We start from the raw sequence: 18,776 nt of genomic DNA on the forward strand, positions 1-18,776 counted from the left end.
TAAAATACCACAGATTGTAAATAAAAATGACTTTAGTGGAAGTTTCTAAGTTTACAAAAGTTTTAAAAATTGATGTACAATAAATTTTAAATATTTTCCATCTGCTATACAGCTTTGCAGAAGAGTGCAAGTTGACAGTAACATTTCACTGCTCAGTAGGTCCCAAAATCCCCTTTAATTTATAATTTTGCGACTGCTCTCATTAATGCTGTTTTAATTTTAAACTTTAATAATTTTGGATTTTCATACTAGTGCAATAAAATGCAAATTAAAAAAAGTAACAGTATAATAGCACATATTTCCAGAAAACAAGCTGCTTTAAATGCAAAGACAATTATCAATATAAAATAAATCTAAACGTGTCTCTTGCCCATCCCAGATGAAGTATAACTGAATACATTATCTTGAGCTACAACCTACCTCATACATCTTTTAAGGAACATCATGTTGATTCTAACTAATATTGTCTTTCTCTCATCTATCCTTCTTGCCACTTGAGGTAAAAGTCTGAAAATGAGATCCAGAATCTTGATACTTGCTGTACATTGCACGTAATTTTCCCTGACTGTTTTGCTGTACATCCTCATAGAAAAATCAGTATAATCCACTTGAAGATTAGTATTATCAGACAGCTGCAGATAGACACCCTAATCACTCCTCACTATCCACAGTTTGCACCTCCTTTGTTTGGAATATCGAGGCACAAATACGTAGCCCAGACTTTATGGAATCCCTGAATCTCAGTTTCCCAAAATGAGTGTATCTTTGGGTCACAGCAGCTGACATTGAGCTCTTCTTTGCCCATAGCCCATCCTGCAGAACTGACTGATGTTGGAGTAAATCCATTGCATTTGTGCTGGTGATCTATTGACCTGCTGTAAAATTGCATCTCTTTGAAACTTGAGCACTTTATGTTTGTGGGTATACACAAAAGTGCACAGAAAAAGCAATGACGTATTCCTATATGATGTACAGAACATCAGAAAAAGAAAAAAAAAAGCAAGAAAATACTTAATAACTGGCCTGAAAATGCTCCTAGCCATTTTCAGGCCCAGCTCTCGAAATACACTTTTACATATGTTGGAGCCCAATGACCCTGGGCGCCCACTTTCAATGAATGGAAACATGAATCGGTACTATGTGGGTGGGAACACTGGAAGGTTGCATTCAAATGAAGTTCCCACTTATTTCAGGCAGGAGCTTCCTTCACCTATGTAATCCAATTTTTGTGATGCCAATTGGTTAGATTTTCCAATCAGTAAAAATTTTTTCGTATGTAAAGTGGTTATTACTGATCATCTATGCGGTGTTGGCATTATAGAGAACAACTAATGTTGCTAAAGGGGTCAAGGGATATGGGGATAAAGCGGGAACAGGGTACTGAGTTAGACGATCAGCCATGATCATTTTGAATGGCGGAGCAGGCCCATAGGGCTGAATGGCCTACCCTGGCTCCTGTTTTCTATGTTTCTATGTTAATATTGTGAGGCTGTAATACCGACCAGTTGGGACATTACATGCTAATTAATGTTTAAAATCCGAAAACAGCATCAGTTAAATTTCAGTAAATCTAATAGCAGTTTAAGTAAAGAAGCATTGTCCACATTTTACTTTTAGAGGGGGTTGGTATAGCTGATATGAGGAAGTTTTGGATTGGCTCGGTTCCAGAAATAGTTCAGGAATGGCACCATATTGGTTCTTGTGCTACATTTTTGGACAAAACAATTAATAATGACTGCTGTTGCAGAATTTTAATTTTTGATTTTATTTTAATTTTAAAAATCAGTTTCATGAAACAGTCTCTGACACAATTCCATCAGTACATTATTCAGTACTTATCTGTGAAAACAGCATAGTTCGGGCTCCATTCCACCACAGTGGGACATGGGTTTGTCCCCATTGTTTCCCCTGCAGCTTTTCAGGTTTCAGCTCTTGTCATTAGGAATGGTGCTGAATGGAGGGTAGGTGCTTCCCCCAAGGGCAATGAAGTTAGAAGATGATTGACTTTGGCTGCTATCTTGCACCTCCTAGCAACCTGGCTACAGAAGTTTAACTTGGAAGCAGGCCATTATGGGAGGGATCTTGGACAAGACAGACTTCCAGTTTGTGCCCAAGTTGTCTGACTTAAGAAATGCAACAATCAAAACATGACCACAGCTCATCCACCACTGGAGTGCCAAGTCACTGCCTACAAATTAGGGAGTGATGGGGAAACAAAAGGGGTAGGGCTGAAAATTAAAAATTTAAATTACTGAAAGCCTATTTTAAGGCTTTTTAACCTTTTTTTGTGCGTATTCACAACTACATAACTGAACTTTGATAGGGTTGTTCATTTAACATCGTATGCCACATAGAGCTATTTTTAAAAGTTCCCATTCATTTAATTTCTGATGAGATTGCTCCTTAAAATTAGTCTTTCCTTCCGTAAAATGTAGTTGGCTGCAAATAAGTAAGACAAATGATATGCTGCAGTCCTGTGAGTTTCTGCACTTGCTGTCTACAGTACAATTTGCTGCCCAAGTGTTGAGTAAAAATCCCCATTGACAGTGAAAATGCTGGTTTCTGACCAGATCTAAGCGATAATAAATCACTTGCCCTAGCTCTAAGCACTGCTTGCTTAATACACAAATGGATTAAATAAGCTTTGTCATAAGGACGTTAACCCTGTTTTCTTGCACGTTCGAGTAATTCGAAGTTCCAATGAAAATTTTGTATTCAGATATAAAATTGTTTCAGAAAATGTAATGCATTCTTTCAGGATACTAGTGCTGCTTTAAATATATTCTTGCATTTAAATTCCTAAATTGCTGCATTGCCCTGGCTGAGATTTTAATAAGGCAAAATGTTAATAAATCCTATGGCTTACTTTCTTGTCAGTGTTGTAGAAGGTACTATATAATGGAGATGGGATTAAATCATTTTGCCATTTTAGCCAGTCAGTGCAAAATTGTGAGAATGCAGTCCCCCATTTGTAGTTGCTACCAGTTTGTTTAATGGGCTTGACGTGAAAAATACAAGAAATTCAAATGACTGAACTTTGTAAGATTAAAGATTATACTGGTCCTTATTACTTGCATTAATATCACACCAGTATATCATTAATTTGTGCTTTATCATTAGTGATGCAAGTATTAAAAGCTGTAAATGTCAACACTGCTTACTACATTGCATGAGAAGCTCTGGTAACACAATGCGAGTTTATGAAGATTTACATTTCAAACCTGAATTTGAAATTTTCTGCAGCTGACCTTTTTTGGATTTAAAAAAAAACCTGTTGACATTAGCAGAAGGTGTTCCTTTTGTTGCGTAGATTGGTTTTAAATAAAACACCAAAAAATACATCGAGTGGGTACCGACATTGCCTACTCTCACATCTGGGGGTGGAATGACTCGACTGTGACAACAACTTTTACGTTTAGTCGCCGCATTATTCAAAAGGAGGTGTAACCTCATTTGTAGTTTGACCTTATCAGACTCTGCTGCTTTGTGAGGCATGGTTAAAGATTTGATGGCTTTGAGTGCTAGTAGACGTCAGTGAGTTTTGTGGAGGTGGTGATCGTTAGCAAATTGTGTAGGTTAGTGTTGATGGGTATTATCTCACCATTTTGTGATTAGGTCTATTTTTTTAAAATTGCATTTTGTCATTCTAAAAGCAAAAAAAGAACCTAAGGTATTTAGTTATATTTTATTGTATTCATTAGTGGAATTTTACAGTTTCAAGTCAGTAGTGAGATTGTATTGTTTTTGTTCTTGGTGTCTCGTAAATGTTTGGTACATTTTAACTGGGCTTCTGGTCACCCAAAAGGACTGTTGTTTGAATAGATTGGTCTCTTTTTTTCACTGGTAAAACTAAACTGTGTTCTTTTATTGTGGTCAAAAGGTGTAATAAAATGCAGTTGAGAGTCTGTACTCACCATATAAGGAATTATAGCTGTCATACTATACTGTGATGCAGTGTATTAGAACACCCACAGGTGTAAAGCCATGTCATACTAGTCCACGGCACAGTGTGTTACAATATCAACACACCAGCATGACACCCTTGCTCTTTAATTCTACAGTTTCATATTATGACATATCTTAGTGCTATTTTTTTATTACAGTTCCACAGGAACAGCTGCTTCAGATTGAAGATTATGACCTGAATGTGGTGAGGTTGTGTTTCCAGGTGTTTCTTCCTGATGAACATGGCAGCTTCTCAAGAGCTCTTCCACCAGTTGTCTCAAACCCTATATACGATAACAGTGAGTCTCATAAATTATTACCTGATCATCTTGTAATGTGCATTGACTGTATAATAAACATCTTAACTTTGTGGTCTCATTTGGCTTTCTTAGAGTACTGCAGGAACAGTAGTTCTTTTTACTAGAAACCTGGGGCCCGATATTAGGAGGGAGGTGGGTTGCGTGGGTAACGCGCCCAGTAAAATCGATGGGTTCCCCACACGATCGTAAGTAAATCGAAGCCACTTACCTTGGCTTCCGGGTTTCGCGCTGGAAAGCTGCACAGCGGGCGGACTGCGCACCCACATCATAGGCTGTCAGCTGGAGGAGCCCTATTTAATGGGGCAGCCCTCCACTGACTGATGCTGCAGAATGGAGCCAACATTACAGCATGGAGTAGCCCAGGGGGAAGGCTGCTCCCAGGTTTAATGATGCCTCACTCCAGGTCCTACTGGATGGGGTGAGGGGGAGGACAGAGATCTTCTCCCCGGCAGACGGGAGGAAGTGGCCTGCCTCTGCCACCATGAAGGTCTGGCTCGAGGTGGCAGAGGAGGTCACCAGCACCACCAACATATCACGCACCTGCATACAGTGCAGGAGGTGCCTCAATCACCTAAGTAGGTCAGCCGAAGTGAGTACACTTACTCATTCCCCTACACTCCGTCTGCCACATCACCGCCCCCACCCCACATCTCCTTCTGCACTGCCAACACTACTCTATCACATCACTCCTCACACCCACTCAAAGCTCATCCTCATCTTACCTGCACTTACTCACCTCGCCAGTACTCATCCCACCACAACCACTCAACCCAATCCTCATACAATCTCATGGCTCTGTCTCATACTCACCCTCTCGTGCATCTCTTTCATGGTCAGCCTCACCCCACCTGCCACTACCTGTGCTGCAGCCACAGGGCATGCATCATGTATGTGTAGTAGGAAGTGTAAGGCAAACGTGTCGTGAGCATGAAGGGGATGCACAAGGGTGTTTGAGGGTTTGTCATGGTTTTTACTTATATTTGATTTCTGATCAACTCACATTACATATTATATTGTCACCACTACTGCCACGTCTTGCCCATTCTTGACTGGCTTGTGCAATAATGCCCTTTTATGAGGTTCTCCATGAACACCCTTGATGCCACCCATTGGGTCACCCTACAGTGGGTGTATGTGTAGTTGCACGACTACTTTGTGCAGGTGTCTGTGGCGCAGCACTGTGTTGTGTAGCTCCACGTGGCGGAGATGGACGATATGCCTGTCGAGGCTGGTGATGTTGCTCGCCCTCCAATGGAGTGATGAATACAGCAATGGAACCCCCCCCCCATCCTGACGGTGTGAGTGTGAGGGGGTCCACAAAGTAGGTAAATGTGTTTGGACAGCAGAGTTTAGGGTATGATTTAATAATTTGGACTGTGGATACAACAGTGTGGCAGGCAAAACTTTGTCTGAGGTGACAGAGTGCCCTGCTGCAATGAATGAGGGTTTATCCCGCACCTGTTAAATGGACCTTTGCAGCTGCCACTGGCTGCTGGCTGCAACACGTCTGTTTAAACAGGGAGTGTTTCCCCCAGCATGGGAAACATGCTCTGGGTAGTCCAAAATCTCCAACTCCAGGGGCTTGATCGGGTGGATGCAGTAAGGATGTTCCCAAAGATGGGTGAAACTAGAACTAGGGGGCATAATCTTAGAATAAGGGGCTGCTCCTTCAAAACTGAGATGAGGAGAAACTTCTTCACTCAGAGGGTGGTAGGTCTGTGGAATTTGCTGCCCCAGGAAGCTGTGGAAGCTACATCATTAGATAAATTTAAAACAGAAATAGACAGTTTCCTAGGAGTAAAGGGAATTAGGGGTTATGGGGAGCGGGCAGGAAATTGGACATGAAGCTGAGCTCGGATCAGTCAATGCCCTGTGGGTGGCGGAGAGGGCCCAGGGGCTGAGTGGCCGGGTCCTGCTCCTACTTCTTGTGTTCTTTAGATTTGTGGTTGGGATCAGATCAGCCATGATCTTATTGAATGGCGGAGCAGGCTCGAGGGGCCGATTGGCCTACTCCTGCTCCTATTTCTTATGTTCTTATGTTCCTTATGAGGTCTGTAAATGACCTCAAGTACCCAGATAATGATCTTAAGTGGGATCCCGCCGGCTTTGATTGCCGGTGGGAGTCCTGCGTGCGGGGGCTGCGCGCGCACTGATTCGCGTCATTGCGGAACCCCGGAAGTGGGCGGGTTGGAGCCTGGCTCCGGACCCGCTCCGGGAATCCCCGATTTTAGGAGCCCCCCCCACCCCCCGCCACGAACGCACCCGCTCAGCCATCCGAAAATTGACCCCCTTATCTTTGTCATACACATACAGAAGCTGTATTCCAGTGGAGAGAATTATGATGAAACAGACTTGGGGTTTGTTTAGAAGTAGTATCTTTAGTTTTTTGTGTGTTTTAACTTTTTCTTGTTTTTGTGTTTATTGCTATAGCAAAGAAAGTTTTATAAGTGTCAGCCATGACTCAGTGGTGGCACTCGCCTCTGAGTCAGAAGGTTGTTGGTTCAAAGCCCCACTCCAGAGACTTGAACATATAATCCAGAATGACACTTCAGTGCAACATTGAGGGAGTGCTGCACTGTCAGAGGTGTCATATTTTGGTGAGGTGTTAAACTGAAGCCCTGTCTGCCCTCACAGGTGGATGTAAAAGATCCCATGGCACTATTCCAAGAAGGGCAAGGGAGTTCTTTCAGTGTTCTGGCCAATATTTATTCCTCAACCAACATCACTAAAACAGATGATCTAATCATTTATCTCATTGCTGTTTGTGGGAGCTAGCTGTGTGCAAATTGGCTGCCGTGTTTCCTACGTTACAACAGTGCTACATTTCAAAAGTAATTCACTGGCTGTAAAAGTGCTTTGGGATGTACTGAGGTCGTGAAAGGTGCTATATAATGCAAGTCTGTCTGTCTGTCCTTCTCCTGTAAAATTCTCAAAGCTTACTGTAATTACCCATTTCATATTACTACACCGTTAGCATCTTTTGTTTCCATAGACCTCCCTGCCTTCTCTATTTATGACCTCAACCTTTCCTTCTGCTCCATCCCCAGGGCTCCCATTGGTCTCTTTGGTGTTCTCTCTGCACCTTAATGTTACGTTAATCTTATCAGCATATGCTGATATTTTCTACTCAATGCCTTTCAACACTTTCAGCACATGTGGCACTTGACTCCCCAAGTGGCTCTCCATGACTCATGTCTCACTTTAGTAACAAAAACACAAAGGATATTTTAACGATCGAAATCGGATCCACCCCTTCTGACATACTTTGTTCAGTGACTAAGGAGGCCCACTGTTCCCTGCTTGATGCTGCACCAACATTTCTTGCATCAAATTATGGCTGCCTCTCTTATCTGCCATATTGATTCAAACCAGAGCTAAACCAAGTACTGAAATTAAGTTTTATTGTACTATTTTTTTTAAATAAAATTCCTGAGAACTTACCCCAACCAACATCTACCACCCTCACACTGTAAGCCTCTTACTGAAATCCTCCCACACCTCACCATGAAGTATTTCCAACTGCCGACCACTGTCCCCAGCCCTACTTCAAGTAATACTCCTGCCGTTATAGACTAGTGTATCCTTTGATTCATCACGTACAGTGCCATAGGAGATACATTAGTGTACATAAATTGTGCCAGTCTCAGCTTGTCGCAAGCAGAGTCACTCACATTATAAACATCATTTAGCAAACAGCTAGGAGGTCACGTTTTACAGTACTCACTGTTAACTGACTTCATGCTGGAGGTAAGAGAAGCTGCTATTTTAATCTCCTACTGTATGTAAAAATATATTAAATGAACAATAATGTGAAAGGACATGGAGTGGGCTAGAACTGAATGCAAATGTACAATTTAATTTGATTTATCTTAAAAAGTATTTATAAAGGATATATTATGAGCAGAGCATTGTCCTCTTGGTCTACAATCTCACATAGTGACGTTATGAATAGCTGTGCTTTTTTACAGCTATTCATTGCTCCACTATTGTTGAGAATGCAGACTGATATGCCAATGAGGTCACCACAGAAAGCTTCTGCATTAGTCAACTTGAGCACTGTAGATGCTAGATAGGAGAAGACTTAAGCATAATCTGAGAAACCAGAGGAGAGGATTAAGTGATGCAACTTGTTAGAAGACACTCTTCATCTTTGGCACTTAGATTTTTTAATCTAACTCAGACGATGAATTAGTATTTTTGCATGGAATCCATTTTCTGTGTCAGCCCAATGGATAAGACTGCAACAGAAAGCTATCCCCCAAATTTATCATGTAATCAGTAAAATTTGTAATCCCTCTCTGAGAAGCCAAAAGGATAGAAATTGGAGAATGGGATTTGGGATATTTTATTAAAATTGAAGGGAACATTGCTCAGTGATATTGAATGGGAAAAGCCTATATGGTTTCTGACTGGTGATCTTTAAATAAAGAAGGATAAAAGTGGTTGAGTTGCAGGTATATTGAACATGACAAATTTAATGACTCAAGTAGTCTTCCCATGTGCAGAAACTCTTTAAATTCCACAATATAAAAGTGTAAGAACGGAGCAAAGATTTCTAGTTTGTGACCATACAATCCCCTGACAGCTTATGGTGTAAGTAGCTGAGCCATACGGACCAGAAAGTCGCAAGATTAATTTGCCATTCTGTGGCGAGTTAGCTTATTTCAGCCAGGTGGCTGTACAGGTGCTACAATTGGCCTGGGTTAGAGAATGGAAAACAACCAGGTTTTCTATTATCTAGAGGCTCTCTCCCTACCGCCCCCCCTCCCCGGCAGCCTGGTGCAAGAGCATTTGTGTAGGTGCCAAATAAGTATAGGATTGGGGTTGGCTGTTATGCTTGTTTAGCCTGCTGGCACTCAATGTTGAAAGTCACACATGAATAATGGCCACTTGGAAAAAGTACCAAAGAGCATCTGTGAAACCTCATTCCAGTAAGGAGTCAATGCCTTCAGGAGTGGAGGCGATAAGATTAGCAAAAAATATGTGCTACCCAGTGAGTGATGTTTGTATTTTGCTTAGAGGGGAAAAAATAAACAGTATAGATATAGTTAGACGTCATCAATAAATTCTGAAAACTAATGCATGTACATTATTATAGTGGCAGCAACAGTCTATATATATTCCTAATTTGCAGGAGCACCAAACACCGCAGCGTTGAAGATCTGTCGTGTCAATAAGAACACAGGAACCGTTAAAGGAGGAGATGAAATTTTCCTACTGTGTGACAAGGTTCAAAAAGGTAATTCATCATCTTCAGATTTTTATGTCATTGTATTTCTGTAGTTTGTTATAAAGACTATCGAAGCTGTGTAACTTTGACTAGTTTCGATCATCTAAAGGGATCAGTGAGAATTTTAAAAATCCCCCCACACCCCCTAATTGGCCTGGGTTTTTTAATCCGTTTTTTCACCTCTCCCAGGAGATTAGATGGGTTGGGCGTGTCTTTATCGTGATGCTTAAGGCATCACGACTCTATGGGACTGGCTAGATGGACCAGCTTGTTTTATATTGTCTAACATTTTCATATGTTTGTAGAAGAATAGACATGGTGTTAATTTCTTGTTGGATTGAAATATTTAGTGATGCTCAAGATGAAGGATATTGGTGTTGGTAAATGCTGTTATAACTTTTGGCACCCAGTGCCACTGAGACCCAGAGTGACTTTTAAGGATTGCTCCACTAGATTTACCCCATTGGATAAATCATCTAGATTTAGACATTGGATGTTGAAATCCTATTAGCCAGGCACAGAACATGGATGCTAATGTATTATATCTACATCACCTCAGTGCCGTAGTTTAGTTGCCTGACAGCATCAAAGCACACCAGTCTCCCTCTAGCATCACACCCATTCTGTATTTCTGCCACTAGGATACTCTGGAAACAGAAATTATATACAGAAGATTCCCTTCAGTGAAATTAGGATTGAGGATATTATTGCTTTTGAAAGGCTACAGAGCCAAACAATGAAAACGATTCTGGGTATCACAGATTTAAGTTAACAGGAAAGATTTTGGAATGGAATAAGTAACTTAATTGAAGTTTTCAGCATTATGAAGGGAATTGACAAAATTGATCATGATGAATAGTTCATTATGGTGAACAGTTTAAATACCAAGGGATACAGGTTCATTATTTAAAAAGTTAGGGGTTTGAGGGGAAGTCAGGTGGAACCTTTCACTTGGGGGTAATAAAGTTTTGGAACTAGTTACCTAGGAAGGTCATTGAAAAGAACAGTATACATGGGTTCAAGAATCAATTAGATACACTTCTGGAGTGTGAGAAGAGATTAGGGATAAGGTGAAAAAATGGGTAGGTGGGATTGATTTGGGGGAAAAGATGGATATTTTAGGCATAATGATCTTTTCTTGTTCTTATAAAGACTGAAGAACACAAGAACTTTTAACAAACTACAGAAATCACAGCCCCTTATCTCACTTCATCATCTTGGCAGGGAAATTTTATACAAAATGTCTACTTTCAGCCTATGGCCAGTAGTTTTAAAGCAAAGTGCAGGAAGAGGACTGGATATAGGTATCTTGCTTTAAGGTTATGTGACTGGTTTGATTGAATACCCCTTAAAGCAGTAATTTACTCAATTTATTTTGATTACAGTGGTAATTGCCTTTTCTAAATGCTCAGTAACACTGTTGCTGCAGTGTGAAATGTGGCCTAATTTTTGAGATATATGGATATTTTTCTCCTGTAAATAATGTTGCTCTAGTACCAGACAGTAATGTTTGTGTTGGGTGATGTAATAAGGACTAAGGAATACACTGTACTAATGTTGTGATAAAGGCCACTTTGAATATTGCACTGATATCATGGCAGTTGTACTGTCAAATGTCTGTTCAGAGATTTGAATCCTGGCTTTCAACTGTCATTCAAGCGCATTGTAGAAAAGAACTTGCTAATTGTGGGATTGGGGATGGAAAATTAGGTAGTCAGGAAGATTGCTCCTTTTATAGACCTTTACAATGTGGTAATGTTCCCACTCTTGTGTGGTTGGGAGCTCAAAAATAGAATTAAAGTTTTAGTTTCATTGCAAAATGCTAAGACATGAGTAGAAGAAGAATAAAAATGTTGTTTATAACTATTTGTGTTGTCAGAGATCTTTTACTGGTTAATTGTTTTCATTTATACTTGAAGCTACAGTACATTGGTTTCTACATCTTAAAAAATGTAGGTGAAATATTGTGCTTGTGATTTCTATTTGTTTCAGACAAGGACCTTGATGGGGCTATTATTGGCTTATCCTAAAATCAGTAGAGCTGTCATTATTGGGGGAAGTGGGGGGGGGGTGGGTGGGAAGAGGGAAAGAGAAGAAAGTCTATTTTAAAACCAACAAAAAAGGTTAACTCTACATTTGCCACTAAGCATGAACCATGAGTAAACATCATGTGGATTTAAAACCCTTTTATGCATAGTGTTGAACAGATTTTTATATTTATATCCACAGATGATATTGAAGTTCGTTTTTTCACTCATAACTGGGAAGCCAAAGGTTCGTTTTCACAGGCTGATGTCCACCGACAAGTTGCCATTGTCTTTCGAACACCAGCATATTGCCAAACAAGCATCACTGAGCCTGTAACAGTGAAAATGCAGCTTCGAAGACCTTCGGACCAGGAAGTCAGTGAACCTATGGAGTTCAGATATCTTCCAGATGAGAGAGGTACTTGTTGAAGTATAGAATAACATTTGTTCTGTGTTTAATACTTTTAACTCTCAGCATTCAGCATGAACAATGTTTGGTACCTAGAGTTTTTAACTATTACTACTACTACATTTAAGGAGTGCCTTTTGAATTGTGTATGTATAGAATATCTTTTGTTTCCCACCAATTTTTTGCCACCTCATCCTGAAGAATCTTGACTCATGTTGGGCCAAGGTAGCCATTCTCCAGTTGTGAACTAGACTTGAGTATTAGCAAGCTATTTGACTGTGCAAGGCATCAAAGCTGAGACCGATCCTGTTCTTGCCCAACATGCACTTTCCAGCAGGGGTCACTGAATGATTTGATATGGGCACACTGGCAGCTTTTTTTTCCCCCCTTTACTAGCCCAGACGAATTATAATGTCTCGCTGCAATCAACTAACTTAGCAAAGACTGGGACCTTCCTGGTCTATATGGTTATTCTATGTTCTTATTTTATTTTTAATGGTTTACTTTCACATATGCTTCATGAATCCCATTATACCCATTGATTACCTAGTGTATGTTGGTAGGGTTTGCTGTCTGTGGGTATGTTACTAGTTTGCTTCCTTTTGGTTTGGGGGTGGGAGGGGAAGTACACCCCCCGCCGACCTCCCGAGTAAGCCTTCAGGAATGGGTCCCATGCTGCTTGTTGTTCTTCCAGTTCCACACAAAGGTCAAAATATTACTTGTTCAGTCTGGATATGGCCCACAGGTCATTTCAGCCAGCTGTTTGTTGGAGGGAGGGCTTCACTTTGCTACTGTGGGAATACCTTCTTGCAACTAACAAAAAGACCTATAGAAACCTCTGTGCTGCTAGTGGAGGGGGGGGAGTGGTATCATTATACAGAATCTTGTTCACTGTCAATGAATATTCCAGAGAACAAGCCCAGAAATATTCTTGCATTTTTACTAGTATTTTTTCCCTTGAGTACACTGTTTTAAATAATTCTTTTGACTCCACTGTACTTTTTCTCACTGTACAGATAACTGTTTTTATGAAAAAAGAAAGAGGACAGCAGATGTTTTCCAAAAGTTGATGCAGGATTGGGTACCAGGTGAGGATCACAATAAATACCATATCCCAAGAGTGCAGGTGTCTTGAACTGATTTTATTTTTGAGTTTGCATTGGCCTGTCTTCCTGTGAGCATAACACTCCAATAGAACCTCATGTTACAGCCCCTACCCAGCATGCCAGTTACCAATCAACATTCACTGAAGCATTAACACTTCTGTGGACATTTTACATAAACTGTGAACAGGTTAGTCCTGCCTTTGATTTCCAGCAGCTAGTTTTGAAGTCGTGCTGATACTAATTCAAAGCTTCTCTTAACATAGCATTTATTATCAGATAAAAAACCAGTCAAAGTGGCTGAAGTTGTTATGGGGAGGGGGTATTTTCCCTGTAAAAACAGACATACAACAACTAAAATGTTTTTTTTAAAAAATAAACTCAGTCCTGAGCTGGATGTCAGGCTCATCTTCACTATGGTTCGGCACCAGGATTTCAGGCATAAAAGAGCTAAATCTTTCAGGTGGTAAATGCAAATATCTGAATTAATGTCTTCTGTGCCCAGCAGGAAATAGCTGGAACAGGGATCAGTCTATTCCATGTTTACTAAGACTCTTTGCCTCCTGAATGAGGCATTAGCTCTTACAAATTTTAATACTATTGTTCTGACCTAGTTTCTGATAAGGAAATGAATGAACGGTCTGCCCATTTACTTTTATCTTTTCTCTGCATCAATTCCTAAATTTACCTCCCATGATCACAATTCCTTCTTCAGTTGGGTTAGAACCTAGGTGGTTTGGGGCATTGTAAATACTGCTTAGAATGTGCCATGCTAGTTTTTCCTGCAAAGGCCAGCTGGATGCTCAAGATATCACCATCAAGCCCTCTTGAAGCATATGTAATTTTCATTTGGTATTTTCTCACCAGCTAAAGGGTGAGGTAGGTAACTTGTTCTTGGGTCTCTGCCAATGCTGCTAGAGGTGCCTGGGGAGACCTGCATTTGTTTTCCCTACATACTCCTGGGAAGGTGCCTGATCTTTGCTTGGCATCTTTCCTCCCAATAGCATGACTTGTATCAGGAATACATCATTTGAGGAATCATAGCTAACAGCAACCTAGCACAGCATGACTTTTAGATGTTTTGGTGTTTAACAGGATTGTGGACTCCTGTGCTGTGCTACCCCAACAAAGGGTACTTTAAAAAAAATTATAACAGTATAAAATGCATCAGGAGTCCATAAGCTATGTAGAGGAACACATTATGAAGACATATGGGATATACTTTATAGCCCATAAATGGGCTGACCTAGGAGACATCATTCTGATAATTAGGATTTGATACCATCTCCCTAAATTATGAAAAATATTTCATGGAATAGATATCATGTAGAATGTTGGGTCCACTCAGGTGAATGTCTTCAAACATGAACAATTTTACTGCCATTGTTCAGTTGGGTCTGCTTGTTAGACAAGTTTCTTTATCCAATAGAATCCTGATATGTTATCGATATACTTCCAATGCCACAAATATAATTGATCTTCTCTTGCCATACTAAACAGATATGCAATGTATGCGAAACCAATCGGACAAGATCACAGTTGGTGTGCCTGCTGCGAGAAGAGCCATTGCAACCCCAAACGTCATTAAGCAAGGTAGGAGAGAACTGCATAAATAAACACAAACTGATCTGAGTACACACTACAAGCTTGCATTAAAATGAAAGACATTGTAACTAGATTCAGAACTACTTTTACATTCCTAACTGATCACCCATCTTACTTCATAATGGTCTATCAGTAAACAAGTTGCAGGTGTGTGTATTTATTTTTAGCAAAAGTAATTTTAATGAGATATTTTTGCAATTATTCACAAGTAAGTGATGCAAAACTTCAGAGCAGTGTTGTCACAGCACAAGGGATTTTGGGGATGAGATTTGCACATCATGTAACTTCGTATGGTACAGTAATGTAATTCGCAGATTCAAATCTACATTGGATTGTCCTGACTTTAGCCAATTCAGTTATTTACAGCTGAACATTTAATTTAGAAATGAATCAACATTCTTTTTTTTAAAGCCAGTGAATTTTTCCTTGGTAGTTATGGTAACAGCTCCTACTAACACAAGTATGGAGTGAAATTTAGCTTTTTGTTCATTTTTAAACCAATAATTGCTGGACGCATGTCAGTTCAACCTATCAACATCATTTGTTGGCTTCCAAGCATAAATTGATTAAAACAAAGGCGTTAACAGCTCGCGTCACTTTCTTGTCATTTGTCAGAGATTCATTGCTTTCCGTTCCTTGTTTCATAGAGCCTCACGACACATTTACTGGACGACAACAGACGCAAGTAATACCAAGTCAACAGCATACCAAGAGTGTGACTATGAACCAGAATCATCATTTTTTTAATGGCACAGTTGCCACAAATTCCAACCAGATCTTCACTTCTAGCCAACAAACATTGGTATCTACAACCACAGCACCAGCTGCCCCTCCAAGTTGGCATCCCTATAACGCTCTAAAAGTGGATTTGCAGCTACATGCTCCTGGAAATCGTAACTCATTGCCAGTGCTTGGTGAAGATGTGCTGAAATGTTTGGAACCTCCTACACAGAACTGTCTATTACATTCACTGGGGTTTAGACATGATTTCGGCAACAGTGGTATTGGAGCTCAACCCATTCAACAACCTGGTGTTTTCAGCACTTCAGATACTAACATCATAAATCAGAACCCTCATGTCAATATGCAGATACTTGCTAATAAAAGCACTGACCATAATGATGTACATTTGGTAAATACAAACTGTGAACAAGCTGTATCCACTCCAGATCTATGGAAACTATCAAATCTGCAACAACCACCATCCATTCAGAGTGTTCAATTATCACAAAATGCCTTGGGAAATACTGTTGCTACCAAAACTGCTCAAGTGAATTCACAACTACCCATTGGCATTCGTGTAGAAGGTGTTTTTGGACACCTGAACAGGGACCTATCTTTTAATGGAGGCATGGAGATAATGGACAGCATGGCAAATAATCTGTTCAGTGTTGGTGGAGTTGAAAGTAATGATCAAATGAATTCAATAGCCTCAGACCATGTAGGCCTGGATTTCATTAATGAATTTCAGTCCCCTTCTGGAGATTTGGATGACTTAATTCAGTCTTTGTGTCAGTAAAAAGGAAATGAACAGTGTGGATCACTTGAGGAAAATCAGTTGCTGTGGAACTATATTGAAATTGACTGAAGAGGAGTGGAAAGTGTTTAGTTGGGGATTGGTTACAGATACACTGCCAATGAAGTTAAGAGTAGTGTTACGCCTTATAAGAAATGAATTTTGAGTAATGTCCAAAAGAAGTGGTTAATGCTATTCCTCAATCTCAATGATCGTACAACTTCATATTTTTAATATACACAGTGCATCAAATACTGACAACGTCCTAGTTACCTAAAATTTGAGCATTGTATTTCTGCGGGGGGGAGGGGGGTGCAGGCAGGGGGGAATCGTTATTACTCTGTATTGTTTGATTCATTTTTCCCATCCTATTGTTATACTATTTAAGTTCTCAAATCAAGTGGAAGAATAGCCTTAAATTAGAAAATTAGCTGAACTTGATGAATTTTACATTTTAAAGTTGTAAATTTTCACACTTATATAAAAAGGGACTTCCCGTAATGTCTGTAATGATTGTGTCAATCTAACTATACTTACTATCTTAAAAAATAGCACTTATATAACTTGCAACAAAAGTTCTCAATTTATAACATGATTTATTAGGAATTTGAATGTAAAATTGTAATATTGCTTGCTGTAATGAAACTTTTTATATGGTATGGATTTTTTAAAAATCACTACCAGACCTTCATAGCACATGAACTATAAAGTACTTTTCAAACTATATCAATGTTTCTCAATATATTTGTATGCTACAGTACTTTTTAAAGTTCATAATTACTGCTATTATCATGGCCTTTAACTTTATTCCCTTGTATCTTTAAATAAAATTTTTTTAGAATTCATCTAGTTGTAATCATATTTCTGTTGGATAATTCCATATAATGTGCATGATATGCACACAGAACTTATTAGAATTTAAATTGGGTAAAACTGTTCCAGATGACTAGGGTATGGCAGAAATAGTGAATGGATTGAGGGAGAACTGCACACAGAATCTAATTATGGTAAATGGAGTTTAGCAATCCATAGTCCACAGTAAAGAATATTATGCAGAAACTGGAAGGATTAAATATCCACAGAAGTCCTGAGTGGTGGGATATATCATGGAACCCTCAAGGAATTAAGAGTAAATTAGTGATGTTTTGGTTAGTCATTTTCACAGCTCCATAAATATTGAATGATGACAAATTTTATTCCAATATTTAAAAAAGGACTTGGGTATGAATGTGGTAATTACAAATCAGTTTACCCAACATCCTTAATGGGGAAAAATGCTTGAAGCCATTCTATGACATGCTCTAAATGAATATTTAAAGAATACAAGTATCTAAGTAGACGACATGATTTTCCCTTACAAACCTACTAAAATTTTTTTGAGGGGGAAACTAACCTAAGGGATGAGTTCACTTGGATTTTTCAAAAAGATGTTGATGCAAGTTCCTCCTGTGAAGCAAGTACGGCAGCTTAAGGCCCTAGAGCAGTTGTCATTGCCTATGTGGATTAAGAACTGGCTTAGCAACAGAAGACAGTAGTGACAAATCAAAAATGTACCGCCTGGGAAAAAGTTACCGGTGAAGTTCCACATTGATCCTGCTATTTACAGTATTTGTAAAATATATGGACCAGGGTGTCTAATGTAATACTAAATTTGTTGATGACAAAGTTCTGTGGGCAGATAATAATAAGAGCTTGACTATCTTCAGAGAGACTTTGACCAATTTTATAAATGGGCTGAGGTATGACAGATGAATTTTGATATGGATAAATGTGTGGTAAGAACGGTAGCAGTAAACATACAATATGGCAGGATCTCCATCGGCAAAGGTCGAAAAGAATTTGGAAGGGATCAAACGTACTCAAAGCTGGAGTGGACATGATGGGTTGAATGGTCTTTTCTTGCACTGGATAAGAGTTTGAATTTTCTTTTGCTATAAAATTCCAAACTGATGCTATGACAAACTGTATGATGTATGCACACTGGATTAACTTACAGAAATGTGTTGTGTGGTCAACAATGTGTACAGTAGAAAATCTAAACTAAAATACTTTAAAAATTGTCATTCTTCTTGACTGAGTAACTTGGCATAGTCAAATTTATTTCCTAAAGGGCTGTTTTCCCAAGTCATTACAATATATGCATTATTTATTCCACAGAAGTTGCACTCTTCTCAGTATTGTTCCCCATTTTGAGATGTCCAGTTTTGTCTCCAACATGTTTCTTTATTACACTTGTGAAACTGAAAAAAGGAAAAGTGATCCTAATGCATGCTTCCTGGTCTATATCCAAGATTTATACAAACTCAAAGCTTGAATGTTCCAATATGCTTTTTAAAACAATTACTTTTGTGCATATTTGAGGTTTATAGATTCAGCATGGAAATGAAACAAAGAAAATTGAGGTTTGAAGAGTGTTCTTCACTGCACTGTGCACTTTTTGAAAAGCTGGCTCTTGACAACTAACTAAACTCTTATGACAATGTAATATGATGGAAGGGGGTATTTTTTGTATTTTGACTTACAGAATTTTTTTTCAATCTATGGCAAATTACAATTATATAAATAGCTTTTGAATTTCTGTATTATTCCAACACTAGGCAGCCACAGGATGTAACAACCTC

General features: G+C 39.3%; 1 protein-coding gene across 3 annotated transcripts in view; it reads left to right on the forward strand.

The window, feature by feature from the left end:
- The window catches only part of rel (v-rel avian reticuloendotheliosis viral oncogene homolog), a 41,102-nt gene extending 24,112 nt beyond the window's left edge, over positions 1-16,990 (forward strand). For all 3 annotated transcript variants that reach the window (XM_067989053.1, XM_067989054.1, XM_067989056.1), the window contains 6 exons: positions 4,104-4,244; positions 9,400-9,504; positions 11,725-11,940; positions 12,948-13,019; positions 14,535-14,627; positions 15,287-16,990. In XM_067989053.1, the coding sequence (XP_067845154.1) occupies positions 4,104-4,244; positions 9,400-9,504; positions 11,725-11,940; positions 12,948-13,019; positions 14,535-14,627; positions 15,287-16,158 (1,499 nt within the window). In that variant the 3' untranslated portion in view covers positions 16,159-16,990. The remainder of the gene's footprint in view (positions 1-4,103; positions 4,245-9,399; positions 9,505-11,724; positions 11,941-12,947; positions 13,020-14,534; positions 14,628-15,286) is intronic.
- Positions 16,991-18,776: the final 1,786 nt, after the last annotated feature.

This window comes from Heptranchias perlo, chromosome 8 (genome assembly GCF_035084215.1).
Source record: "Heptranchias perlo isolate sHepPer1 chromosome 8, sHepPer1.hap1, whole genome shotgun sequence".
NCBI lineage: Eukaryota > Metazoa > Chordata > Chondrichthyes > Hexanchiformes > Hexanchidae > Heptranchias > Heptranchias perlo.